The sequence below is a fragment of the Heptranchias perlo genome, chromosome 8 (genome assembly GCF_035084215.1).
Source record: "Heptranchias perlo isolate sHepPer1 chromosome 8, sHepPer1.hap1, whole genome shotgun sequence".
Classification (NCBI taxonomy): Eukaryota; Metazoa; Chordata; class Chondrichthyes; order Hexanchiformes; family Hexanchidae; genus Heptranchias; species Heptranchias perlo.
This window is the reverse complement of record NC_090332.1, coordinates 65737372-65751306: the sequence shown is the minus strand read 5'-3', so window position 1 is coordinate 65751306 and position 13935 is coordinate 65737372. Positions and strand designations below refer to the sequence as shown.

At 43.1% G+C, this 13935-nt stretch overlaps 1 protein-coding gene across 1 annotated transcript in view; it reads right to left on the bottom strand.

Moving 5' to 3' along the window:
• si:ch211-140l13.3 (centromere protein J) overlaps positions 1-13935 on the bottom strand; it is a 147350-nt gene that overhangs the window by 46559 nt on the left and 86856 nt on the right. Inside the window, exons 9-10 of the mRNA XM_067989562.1 lie at positions 3465-3627; positions 1443-1658 (exon numbers count right to left, since the gene is read on the bottom strand). Of these exons, the coding sequence (XP_067845663.1) occupies positions 1443-1658; positions 3465-3627 (379 nt within the window). The remainder of the gene's footprint in view (positions 1-1442; positions 1659-3464; positions 3628-13935) is intronic.

Sequence of the window (13935 nt, the reverse complement as noted above, 5' to 3'; positions counted from 1 at the left end):
CTGTGCTGTAATTTCTATGTAATTCTATGTTTTTTACTCGTTCATGGGATGTGGGCGTCGCTGGCGAGGCCAGCATTTATTGCCCATCCCTAATTGCCCTTGAGAAGGTGGTGGTGAGCCGCCTTCTTGATTCGCTGCAGTTCGTGTGGTGACGGTTTCCCACAGTGCTGTTAGGAAGGGAGTTCCAGGATTTTCACCCAGCGAAGATGAAGGAACGGCGATATATTTCCAAGTCCGGATGGTGTGTGACTTGGAGGGGAACATGCAGGCGGTGTTGTTCCCTTGTGCCTGCTGCTCTTGTCCTTCTAGGTGGTAGAGGTCGCGGGTTTGGGAGGTGCTGTCAAAGAAGCCTTGGCGAGTTGCTGCAGTGCATCCTGTGGATGATACACACTGCAGCCACTGTGCACCAGTGGTGAAGGGAGTGAATGTTTAGGGTGGTGGATGGGGTGCCAATCAAGCGGGCTGCTTTGTCCTGGATGGTGTCGAGCTTCTTGAGTGTTGTTGGAGCTGCACTCATCCAGGAAAGTGGAGAGTATTCCATCACTCTCCTGACTTGTGCCTTGTAGATGGTGGAAAGGCTCTGGGGAGTCAGGAGGTGAGTCACTCACCGCAGAATGCCCAGCCTCTGACCTGCTCTCGTAGCCACTGTATTTATATGGCTGGTCCAGTTAAGTTTCTGGTCAATGGTGACCCCCAGGATGTTGATGGTGGGGGATTCGGCAATGGTAATGCCGTTGAATGTCAGGGGGAAGTGGTTAGATTCTCTCTTGTTGGAGATGGTCATTGCCTGGCACTTGTCTGGCGCGAATGTTACTTGCCACTTATCAGCCCAAGCCTGGATGTTGTCCAGGTCTTGCTGCATGCATACTTAGGTACTAGAAAGTTAGTTGTCTTGGGCACTGTGGCGAATGTCATGTTCACGTAATATTTTCAATATTTCTGGACTATTGCCCACCCTGTGGTTTGAGATTATTTTGTTGTGTGAAGTTACACGAACTTCAAGGTGAGACGTTAAACTGAGGCCCCGTCTGCCCTCTCACGTAAAAGATCTCTTGGCAATATTCAAAGAAGAGCAGGGGAGTTCCCCCAGTGTCCTGGCCAATATTTATCCCTCAACCAACACCTAAAACAGATTATCTGGTCATTATCACATTGCTGTTTGTGGGACCTTGCTGTGGGCAAATTGGCTGCCCCCTTTCCTACATTACAACAGTTACTACGCTTCAGAAGTACTTCATTGGCTGTAACGCATTTGGGACATCCTGAGGTCATGAAAGGCGTTATATAAATGTAAGTTCTTTTTTTCTTTTCTTTGTAAAATGAAATAAATCTATTATGCTGAACACTTCTGAATTATAGCTCAGCCTGTATCTTTTAAACATAGCTGTAGCTTCTGTCACAATGCTGTAGTGAGCAATATTTGGACATAGCAAAATTCATACTGGTGTTTCAAATTTCCTGCTGATAAGGCTGGCAGTCTCAGATTTTTTCACAGGCCCCTGTTCATGACGTTCTACGGCCTTCAACTCATCATGTAGTTCAATGTTTTCTTTGGTCAATGTGTCAATCTGGTTTCGAAGGCAGCTGTGGGCAACAGACCACCTAGACTCATTTCTTTTAAAGTCATCCTGGAGCTGACCAAGCTGTTGCTTCAAGACCTATTAATATCAGGGAGGAAGGGAACAGCTAGTGTGAATAATAAACACTAAGTAACTATAGTAATTAACACTTAAGAGTTTCAAAACAATAAAACAAATACCGCACATTCTGAAATTTGGTAGTATATAAGTCCAATGTATGCAAGGGATATGGGGATCGGGCTGGAAAGTGGAGTTGAGGTCGAAGATCAGCCACGGTCTTATTGAAAGGCGGAACAGGATCGAGGGGTTGTATGGCCTACTCCTGCTCCTATTTCTTATGCACTTAAAATAGGAGTTTCAAATTATGGGTAATCATAGAATTTCTTTAAAAAAGCTTTGATTTTTACCAGTGCTTTTCATTTCTTATACCATCAATGCAATCGAGAATATATCAACATAATAAAAGAAAATTGAGCCTTCAGGAAAGCTGTTGCATGCCAGGCAATGCACATGGAATGTATAGTGAGAAAAGCCATCCTGGTAAAATGGAATGTATTTGTTTAAAGACATATGATTAGAACTGAGCTGCTCTAGAAATAAAATACACTTTGTCACATGATTAAAAAGTTTTGTATTTGGAACATGAAAAGTTAAATGTTCAATATTTGTGAATGACACATATAACAATTTTCCAGCAATAGTTGGAACACTAAATTTGCTCTATTAACATATCAGAGTGCATTGTGGGCAGAGTATATCCGCATGGATACATGTGCCCCGGAAATCCACAGCCGTTCCAACTGAGTCCTGCCACAACTTCAGTTGGAGTCCGCTAAAATGGTTGGATACTAGGCCAGGACCCAGCTTTGCCTGGCACTGAGGTTTCTGGGATGTCCTTGTGGCCTGCTCCTTCCAAGACCATCGAATATCAGAATTCCAAGCCTCAGCAACACGGCATATGATACGGCGCTGGTAGGGCCGACACACTAGCAGCTGTAGGGCCCATCAGGGGATTCAGGCCAGGATCGTGGCCTAAACCCTTGAAGGTCTGCAAATGAAATACTTTTGAGGCAGCCCCCTACCTAAATTTTTCTTCTCGAGGAGGGACACAGCCTGTAACTCTTCCGTCCCAGATGCACCCCTAACCCACCGAAGCGATACAAATCATGGAATCTCCCCCTGACCACACAAACTTTGGTGGAATCAGTGGTGGAGATCCAGATAGGTGCATCACAGTGCTCATAGATTTTCAGAGCCTATGCGACAAGAGATCCACCCAATGATGATCTTTTACAACTGGTGCTTGAGAATGAGAAGTATTAAAATGAAATCAAACATTTCAAAAAAGTTTCCCAGGTGCTGGTATTAGGTGTAAATTTTAAGCCCTGAGGTAGGGTTTGAAACCACAACCTTCTGATCCAGACAGGTGAACACTAGCTAGCTGAGTTAACTGATATATATGTCAGTAGCAATTCGTTTTTGCTGTGAGATTTCAATAATTGTTTCACCCAATACATTACAATGTATTAACAATAACAGTACATTTCAGTAATAATTAGTCAAGCTATATTTGAAAAACTTGGTTCCCAGTATGCCTCTGATGGTGAAAATAGACAGGTAAGGGTTCTGCCTCATTAATTATTAACTGAGTCAGTAGAGGAGGGTGAAATCCATCCTGGGTGGTAGTGCAAAATGGGCGATAGTGAATCGGAAGACTGTTTTACACTGCGTCCAATTTTCTTTTCCATTATGGAGAAACAGGCGGCCGATTCACTATTGCCCATTTTGCGCAACCGCCCTAGATGAATTTCACCCCTGAGATCTTTTTCTGGTTAGCACTGACTAAGTAATTAATATCTGTACTTCGCCAGGATCCTGACTTACCTTCATCTCTTCATGCTCTTTCTTATCAAATGCAGCTTTAGCTGCTGAGTTTTTTTCAGACAGTCTCCTTTCTTTTTGTAGTTTCTTCATTTCTTCCTTCTTGTACTCCTTTAAGCGGGCTATTTCTTCAGTCTTCTCATGTTCAAACTGATCCATCCGTTTTCTAGTAACAACAAAGTGACAAGTTCACATATGTCCGTTATATTATTCCTGCTTAAGGGGCTGGTGAGACCCCGGGGTCAATCTTCCTCTACCACTGCCTGAGTTCAAGTTGGGTGCAACGCAATCAAAGGGGGACCTAAACCTAATTTGCAGGTTCAAGTCATTTTAATGGCCTCAATGCTCCTCTGGCAAAGGAACATCCCTTGAAAGAGCTTTATTCCCAAAAGTGGGGAAGAAGTTGGCCACTGGCTTCAGGGTTTTCAGGCTGCTGTCCAAAAGTTCTCTAAATTATTGTGGGCACTATCAGAGATCTAGTGGGATCAATGCCTATCTCACCTGTGGTACTGGTCACATTGCTGGTGTGGTACAAGAAGTTCATGTTCTCCTCATCCTCTTCCTGAGGCCAGCCTTGCTGCAGCTCATTATCAACAACATTCATGCTTTTTCCAATGTCAATTTTATGCAGCATACAAGATGCTACAATTATCCTGTCAAACTGCCTAGCCATACTGCAGGGTAACAGTAGGATAGTCCAAACATTAGAAATGTTGTCAGCCCATTCTTGTGGATTCTGAAGGTTCTGCAGACATGTCATCAACCTAGTTTGTAGTGGGTAACCTACGCCTCCCAGGAGTCAACTTTGTACTCTGTCTTTCCTTTGAAACAGTTTGGGAACCTTTGATTCCTTCAAGATGTGCGTGTCATTTGTAATCCCTGGGGAAAAAAGCATTCACTTTGATGATTTTTTTTTTGTCAGTGATTGCATACCATCTGAATGTTCAGAGAGCAGTAACTCTTTCTACTGATACAAAGGAGGGCAATAACTACAGATGCTTAAAAGGTGACGTGAGGGCAATAAATGATGTCGTGTGACAAACCCCTCCAGGTGGTGCTACATGCCACTGGCGAACTTGACGTATGCAAACACGTGGCATAAGAAGGTATATGTTGCCTCTGCAATGCAGGTGTGGACTGCATACTAACTCATCAGAGTGATGTTTCCTGTTCATGCCTGGAAGCACCCAATGGTATAGAAATTCAGTGTAGTGGTGATCTTCAGTTTCGTTGAGTGCTGTCTGGATTTGCACCGTAGCTGCATGGTCTGGTTCTAGCAACTGATGCAGCTCTGAAATCATGTTCCTGTTGTGATCCACCTTCCTCACACACCGTTCCTCACTGATTTCCAATAGATGACAAATCAGTGGCACTCACACAGCATCAGGTAATACTGAGTCCTTAAAGTCCATTTGCTATGCCCTGGATGGTGGTCTCTTGGTCTTCCTCCTCCTTAATGTCTAGCAAAGAGAGACTTGATGTGATTCCCATGCTACAGAGTTCAGCTCAACTCCACTTTTGAACAATATCCCTAAGCTAACTCTTGCTCTGCTCACCACTGTCCAAAAGTTCTCCAATTTATTGTGGGCATTATCAGAGATCTAGTGGGATCAATGCCTATCTCACCTGTGGTACTGGTCACATTACTGGTGTGGTACAAAAGTTCATGTTCTCCTCATCCTCTTCCTGAGGCCAGCCTTGCTGCAGCTCATTATCAACAACATGCATGCTTCTTACAATGTCAATTTTGTGCAGCATACAAGATGCTACAACTCCACTTTTGAACAATATCCCTAAGCTATCTCTTGCTCTGCTCACCACTTGAATTTTACCAGCTCCATTGGTAGTTCAATGCCAGCTTTGAATGGGAAAAATTAATGCAACATGGGAATTAGGGGAATCCTTAATAAATTCATACATTTCCTGTTGATTGCTGCTTAACATCAAAATAAGAAAATTTATTAATTTTGTACGTTAATGTACATTTTACTCCCAGGAACAATTTTAGGAGTGTGTGCTACAACTAAGAGGTTTAAGGAGTAGTAATTTTCCTCTCTGTCTAAGAGCTAAAGAGCTAAGGGGTAGTAATAATGAAGCAGGTGTTGGCAAAAATCTCCTTAGCTCTACCACACAGCTCAAATTGATGCACTTGGTGTTGAAAGATAATCAAGAGATGATTGAGTTTACCCATTTGGACATCGAAGGCAAATGATCAGTCTTGCTCTCGGTCTCATCTCCTCTTTGTGATAGGTGTACAGCTTGCCCAGACAATTTATAGAATATATGTACAACATTTGACACTGAGATACATAAATTACCAAATGTGAACGAATGGTCAACAATTACCTACTGTTCTACACACTACTAAGGTGTCAGCCATGCCTCAGTGGTAGCACTCTTGCCTCTGAGTCAGTAGGTTGTGGGTTCAAATCGCACTTCAGGGACTTGAGCACAAGATCTAGGCTGACACTCCAGTACTGAGGGAGTGCTGCACTGTTGGAGGTTGTTAGCATTGTTGCAATTGATTAAGTGCTGATCATAATCTCAGCTGGTTCTTCAAGATCGTTGGGAAAATTTTTACAGTACATACAATGACCATTTTGCAAAAAAAAGACAGCTGATGCCAGTCCCGAAGGCGTCCGCAATTTACAGGTTTCACTGTACTATTGAATTTACTTCCACGACGCTTTCAGGCAGTGCATTCCAGATCATAACAGCTCACTGTGTAAAAAAATGTTTCCTTCATGTTGCCTCTGGTTCTTTTGCCAATCGCCTTAAATCTGTGTCCTCCGGTCATCAACCCTTCTGCCGCTGGAAACAGTTTCTCCTTATTTACTCTATCAAAACCGATCATGATTTTGAACACCACTTTCAAATCTCTTCTTAACCTTCTCTACTCTAAAGGAGAACAACCCCACGTGCAAAGATTTGTGTACATGCTCCCCCAGGACTCTCTGTTCCTGCACCCCCTTTTAGAATTGTACCATTTAGTTTATATTGCCTCTCCTCATTCTTCCCACCAAGATGCATCACTTCACACTTCTCTGCATTAAATTTCATCTGCCATGTGTCTGCCCATTTCACCAGCCTGTCTATGTCCTTCTGCAGTCTATTATTATCCTCCACATTGTTTAGTACATTTCCGAGTTTTGTGTCATCTGCAAACTTTGAAATTTTCCCCGTACACTCAAGTCCAGGTCATTAATATTTATCAAAAAGAGCAATGGTGCTAATACCGACCCCTGGGGAACACCACTGTATACTTACCTCCAGTCTAAAAAAAACATTCACCACCACTCCCTGCTTTCTGTCCCTTAGCCAATTTTGTATCCACGCTGCCACTATCCCTTTAATCCCATGGGCCTTAATTTTGCTAACAAGTCTATTATGTGGTACTTTATCAATTTCCTTTTGAAAGTCCATATACACAACACCAACCGCATCACCCTCCTCAACTCTCTCGTAGAAAGATAGAAACATAGAAAACGTACGGCACAGAAGGAGGCCATTCAGCCCATCATGTCTGTGCTGGTCGAAATAAAGCTACCCAGCCTAATCCCACTTTCCAGCACTTGGTCTCTAGCCTTGTAGGTTATGGCACTTCAAGTGCATATCCAAGTACTTTTTAAATGTGATGAGGTGAGGGTTTCTGCCTCTGCCACCCTTTCAGATGGGGTTCCAGACTCCTACCCACCCTGGGTGAAAGAAGTTTTCCTCAGCTCCCCTCTAATCCTTCTACCAATTACTTTAAATCTAAACGCTCTGGTTATTGGCCTCTGTGCTAAGGGAAATAGGTCTTTCCTGTCCACTCTATTTAGGCCCCTCATAATTTTATACATCTCAATTAAATCACCCCTCAGCCTTCTCTGTTCCAAAGAAAACAACCCCAGCCGATCCAATCTTTCCCCATAGCTAAAATTCTCCAGTCCTGGCAACATCCTCGTAAATCTCCTCTGCACAATCTCGAATGCATTCATCAAAGAATTCAATTAAGTTAATCAAACACGATTTTCCTTTAACAAATCCGTGCTGACTTTAATTTATTAGCCTATACTTTTCAAGTGCCAATTAATTTTTTCCCGGATTATTGTCTCTAAAAATTTTCTCACCACCGACCTTAGGCTGACTGGCCTGTAAATGCCGGGTTCATCCCTCTCCCCTTTTTTAACAGGTGTGTAACATTTGCAATCCTCCAGTCCTCTGGCACCGCCCCCATATCGAAGGAGATTTGGAAGATTGTGGCCAGAGCCTCTGCAATTTCTACACTCAATTCCCTCAGTAACCTAGGATGCATGCCATCTAGGCCTGGTGACTTTTCCATTTTGAGTACTGCCAGCCTTCTAAGTACCTCCTCTTTATCTATTTTTATCCTATCCAATATCGCTACTACCTCCTCCTTTACTACTATGTAGAATTATAGGGGTTAATTAATAATCTTGTTGTGCGGGGTACTTTAGGGAAGAGTGACCATAACATGATAGAATTCTTCATAAAGATGGAAAGTGAAGTAGTCCAATCCGAAACTAGGGTCCTAAATCTAAACAAAGGAAACTACGAAGGTATGAGGAGTGAGTTGGCTATGATAGATTGGGGAGCTTCATTAAAAGGAATGACAGTGGATAGGCAATGATTAACATTTAAGGAATGAACGCATCAATTGCAACAGTTATACATTCCTTTCTGGGGCAAAAACACAAAAGAAAAAGCGGCCCAACCATGGCCAACAAAAGAAATTAACGACAGTATTAGAGTGCAGCCAACACAGAGTGATCTGCTGAGAGTTTGGTAAGTGTGGGAGTTCGGTGAAGTGGGGGAAGGAGGTGCTGCTTTGCTTTGCCTTGCTTTTCCTAACTTTTTCCGCAGAGCGGCAGTGGACCTGAGCAGCAGAAGACTGAGATTGGGGAATAAAAGCAGCAGCAGACCTGCAGCAAGAGAAAACTACTGTGCGACGCCACAGGTGAGGCAGGAGAGTCCGAGAGGTGAGCACAGTATAAAAGGAGAGACCGAGAGCGGGAGGAGAGTCTGAGAATCTAAGGCAAGTCATGGCAGCAGAGCTCGCACCCATGATATGCTCCTCCTGCACTATGTGGGAAGTCATGGACACTACCAGTGTCCCTGGCAACCATGTGTGCAGGAAGTGTGTCCAGCTGCAGCTACTGGCTAACCGTATTTCGGAGCTGGAGCTGCGGGTAGATTCACTGTGGAGCATCCGCGATGCTGAGATCATCGTGGATAGCACGTTCAGTGAGGTGGTCACACCGCAGGTAAAGATTATGCAGGCAGAAAGGAAATGGGTGACCGCCAGGCAGAGTAAAAGGACTAGGCAGGTAGAGCAGGAGTCCCCTGGGGCCATCTCCCTCTCAAACAGATATTCTGCTTTGGATACTGTTGGGGGAGATGGCTTATCAGGGGAAAGCAGCAAGAGCCAAGTTCGGGGCACCACGGGTGGCTCTGCTGCACAGGAGGGGAGGAAGAAGAGTGGCAGGGCTATAGTGATAGGGGATTCAATTGTAAGGGGAACAGATAGGCGTTTTTGCGGCCGCAAACGTGACTCCAGGATGGCATGTTGCCTCCCTGGTGCTAGGGTCAAGGATGTCACGGAGCAGCTGCAGGGCATTCTGGAGGGGGAGGGTGAACAGCCAGTAGTCATGGTCCATATCGGTACCAACGACATGGGTAAAAAAAAGGGATGAGGTCCTGCAAGGTGAATTTAAGGAGTTAGGAGATAAATTAAAAAGCAGGACTTCAAAGGTAGTGATCTCAGGATTACTACCGGTGCCACGTGCTAATGAGTATAGGAACAAGAGAATAGACCGGATGAATGCGTGGCTGCAGGGATGGTGTAGGAGGGAGGGATTTAGATTCCTGGGACATTGGGACCGGTTCTGGGGAAGGTGGGACCTGTACAAGCGGGACGGGTTACACCCGAGCAGGAACAGGACCAATGTCCTCGCGGGGGTGTTTGCTAGTGCTGTTGGGGAAGGTTTAAACTAGAGTGGCAGGGGGATGGGAACCTGAGCGGGGAGTCAGAAGGGAGTAAAGTTGAGAGCAGCAAGAGAGGGGATGACCCAGGGGAAATTTACAATACAAATAGTACAAACAGTTGTTCAAGAACAAGTGAAAGGGAAAAGCGTAGAGCAGCGGAAAGAAAGTGTACTTTAGACACGACAGATAAAGTAATAACTAGAAGGCGTAAGGCAATTAAGCCAGCATCAAAGCTGAAGGTCAGGCTAGGGTGTGTGGCCCAACTAAGAGTTCTATATACAAATGCACGGAGTATAAGGAATAAATTAAATGAACTACAGGTTCGAATTCAAATTGGAGGGTACGACACGATAGCTATTACTGAGACATGGCTGCAGGATGGTCAGGATTGGGAACTAAATATACCGGGTTATAAGGTCTACAGGAGAGATAGGGAAAATGGAAAAGAGGGAGGAGTAGCCTTAGTGATTAGAGATGAAATCACTTCAATGATAAAGGGGGATATAATGAGAGGTAAGCAGCCAACAGAGACCTTATGGGTTGAATTGAGAAATAGGAAAGAATCTAAGACTATAGTGGGAGTTGTTTATAGGAGCCCTGGCAGCAGCTCTGAAGTGCTAGATTATATAAATGCAGAGATTAGACAAGCGTGTAACAAAGGCATAGTGGTCTTAATGGGGGACTTTACCCTTCACACAGATTAGGAAAAGCAGACTAGCCACTGTCAGAAAGGTAGCGAATTTCTTGAGTGTGTTCGGGATAGTTTTCTACAGCAGTATGTCCTAGAGGAAACAAGGGGGCAAGCCATACTAGATTTAGTAATGAGTAATGAACCAGATTTAGTTAACGGCTTAACTGTGCGTGAACATCTATCCAATAGTGATCATAACATGATCAAGTTCAATGTAGTGTTTGAAAGGGCAAAAAGTGAATCAGCTGCTAAGATTCTAGACTTGGGCAAGACTGACTTCAATGGGATGAGACAGAGACTGTCTGCAGTAAACTGGGCAAATCTGTTAATGGGTAAAATGACTGATGATCAGTGGGAGATGTTTAAAGAAACATTTAACGTGATACAGAATTGGTTTATATCCCTGAGGCGCAAGAACTCTACTTGCCAAAAAAAACAGCCATGGACAACTAAAGTGGTAAGGGACAGTATAAGACATAAGGAAAGGGCATACAAAAAGGCAAAAAATGGCACAGATCCTGGCGAATGGGAAAGTTACAAATTCAACAAAGAGTTACAAAACAGATAGTAAGAGCTACAAAAAGAGAGTATGAAAAGAAACTTGCAAGGGATATCAAAACCAATACGAAGAACTTTTATAGTTATATTAGGAAAAAGAGGGCGGTCAGGAGCAGTGTTGGCCCCTTAAAAACTGAAAGTGGGGATATTGTCATTGACAATGGGGAAATGGTGGACATGTTGAACAAATACTTGGTGTCAGTATTTACAGTAGAAAAAGAGGATAGCATGCTGAAAATCCTATGAAAACTAACACTGAATTGGGGACAGGGACTCGATAAAATTAACATAAGTAAAGCAACAGTAATGAAGAAAATAATAGCACTAAAGAGTGACAAATCCCCAGGACCAGATGGTTTCCATCCCAGGATTTTAAAGGAAGTAGGTGAGCACATTGCGGATGCCCTAACTATAATCTTTCAAAGTTCTCCAGATTCAGGAACTGTCCCTCTAGATTGGAAAATTGCACATGAAAGGAGAGAGAGGGAAACCGGGGAATTATACACCAGTTAGCCTAACATCTGTTGTGGGGAAATTGCTGGAGTCTATAATTAAGGATAGGGTGACTGAACACCTCGAGAATTTTCAGTTAATCAGAGAGAGCCAGGATGGATTTGTGAAAGGTAGGTCGTGCCTGACAAACCTGACTGAATTTTTGAAGAGGTGACTAAAGTAGTGGACTGGGGAATGTCAATGGATGTTATTTATATGGACTTCCAGAAGGCATTTGATAAGGTCCCACATAAGAGACTGTTAGCTAAGATAGAAGCCCATGGAATCAAGGGAAAAGTATGGACTTGGTTAGGAAGTTGGCTGAGCGAAAGGCGACAGAGAGTAGGGATAATGGGTAGGTACTCACATTGGCAGGATGTGACTAGTGGAGTCCCGCAGGGATCTGTCTTGGGGCCTCAATTATTCACAATATTTATTAACGACTTAGGTGAAGGCATAGAAAGTCTCATATCTAAGTTTGCCGATGACACAAAGATTGGTGGCATTGTAAGCAGTGTAGATGAAAACATAAAATTACAAAGCGATATTGATAGATTAGGTGAATGGGCAAAACTATGGCAAATGGAATTCAATGTAGACAAATGTGAGGTCATCCACTTGGATCAAAAAAGGATAGAACAGGGTACTTTCTAAATGGTAAAAAGTTAAAAACTGTGGATGTCCAAAGGAACTTAGGGGTTCAGGTACATAGATCATTGAAGTGTCATGAACAGGTGCAGAAAATAATCAAGAAGGCAAATGGAATGCTGGCCTTTATATCTAGAGGACTAGAGTACAAGGGGGCAGAAGTTATGCTGCAGCTATACAAAACCCTGGTTAGACCGCACCTGGAGTACTGTGAGCAGTTCTGGGCACCGCACCTTCGGAAGGACATATTGGCCTTGGAGGGAGTGCAGCATAGGTTTACTAGAATGATACCCGGACTTCAAGGGTTAAGTTACAAGGAGAGATTACACAAATTGGGGTTGTATTCTCTTGAGTTTAGAAGGTTAAGGGGTGATCTGATCGAAGTTTATAAGATATTAAGGGGAACAGATAGGGTGGATAGAGAGAAACTATTTCCGCTGGTTGGGGATTTTAGGAGTAGGAGACACAGTCTAAAAATTAGAGCCAGACCTTTCAGGAGCGAGATTAGAAAACATTTCTACACACAAAGGGTTGCAGAAGTTTGGAACTCTCTTCCGCAAACGGCAATTGATACTAGCTCAATTGCTAAATTTAAATGTGAGATAGATAGCTTTTTGGCAACCAAAGGTATTAAGGGATATGGGCCAAAGGCAGGTATATGGAGCTAGATCACAGATCAGCCATGATCTTATCAAATGGCGGAGCAGACACGAGGGGCTGAATGGCCTACTCCTGTTCCTATGTTCCTATGTTCCTATCCAAAGAGGAGTCATATAAAGTAGACAGAAAAAATAGCACGCCTGAGGGAAAAATAGATTATGAGAGTAAACTTGCATGGAACATAAAAGCAGACTGTAAAAGTTTCTACAAGTATGTAAAAAGAAAAAGATTAGTGAAGACAAATGTAGGTCCCCTAGTTGGAAACGGGAGAACTTATAATGGGGGACAAGGAAATGGCAGTGCAATTAAGCAAATACTTTGGTTCTGTCTTCACGGAAGAGGACAAAAATAACTTCCCAGAAATTCCAGGGAACCAAGGGACTAGTGAGAAGGAGGAATTAAAGGAAATTAGTATCGTAAAAAAAAGTGCTGGAGAAATTAACGGGACTGAAAGCCAATAAATCCCCAGCACCTGATAATCTGCATGCCAGAGTATGAAAAGAGGTCGCCATGGAAATAGTGGATGCATTGGTTGTCATCTTCCAAAATTCTATAGATTATGAAACAGTTCCTGCAGATTGAAGGGTCGCAAATGTAACCCCACTATTTAAAAAAGGAGGAAGAGGGAAAACAGGGAACTACAGACCGGTTAGCCTAACATCAGTAGTAGGGAAAATGCTAGAGTCTATTATAAAGAATTTGATAAAAGGACACTTAGAAAATATCTACAGGATTAGACAAAGTCAACATGGATTTATGAAAAGGAAATCATGGAGTTTTTTGAGGATGTAACTGGTAGAATAGATAAGGGAGAACCAGTGGATGTGGTGTATTTGGATTTTCAGAAGGCCTTTGATAAAGTCCCACATAAGAGGTTAGTGTGCAAAATTAAAGCAAATGGGATTGGGGGTAATATACTGGCATGGATTGAAAATTGATTTACAGACAGGAAACATAGAGTAGGAATAAATGGGTCTTTTTCGGGGTGGCAGGCGGTAACTATTGGGGTACCGCAGGGATCCGTGCTTGGGCCCCAGCTATTCACAATATATACCAATGATTTGGATGAGGGAACCAAATGTAATATTTCCAAGTTTGCTGACGACACATAATGAGGTGGGATTGTGAGTTGTGAGGAGGATGCAGTATAATGTGAATAAATGTAAAGTTATCCACTTCAAGATGATTTAGACAAGTTGAGTGAGTGGGCAAATACATGGCAGATGCAGTATAATGTGAATAAATGTAAAGTTATCCACTTCGGAAGGAAAAACAGAAAGGCAGAGTATTATTTAAATGGTGATAGATTGGGAAATGTTGATGTACAAAGGGACCTGGGTGTCCTTGAAAGGTCACTGAAAGCAAACATGCAGGTGCAGCAAGCAGTTAGGAGGGCAAATGGTATGTTGGCCTTCATTGCAAGAGGATTTGAGTACAGGA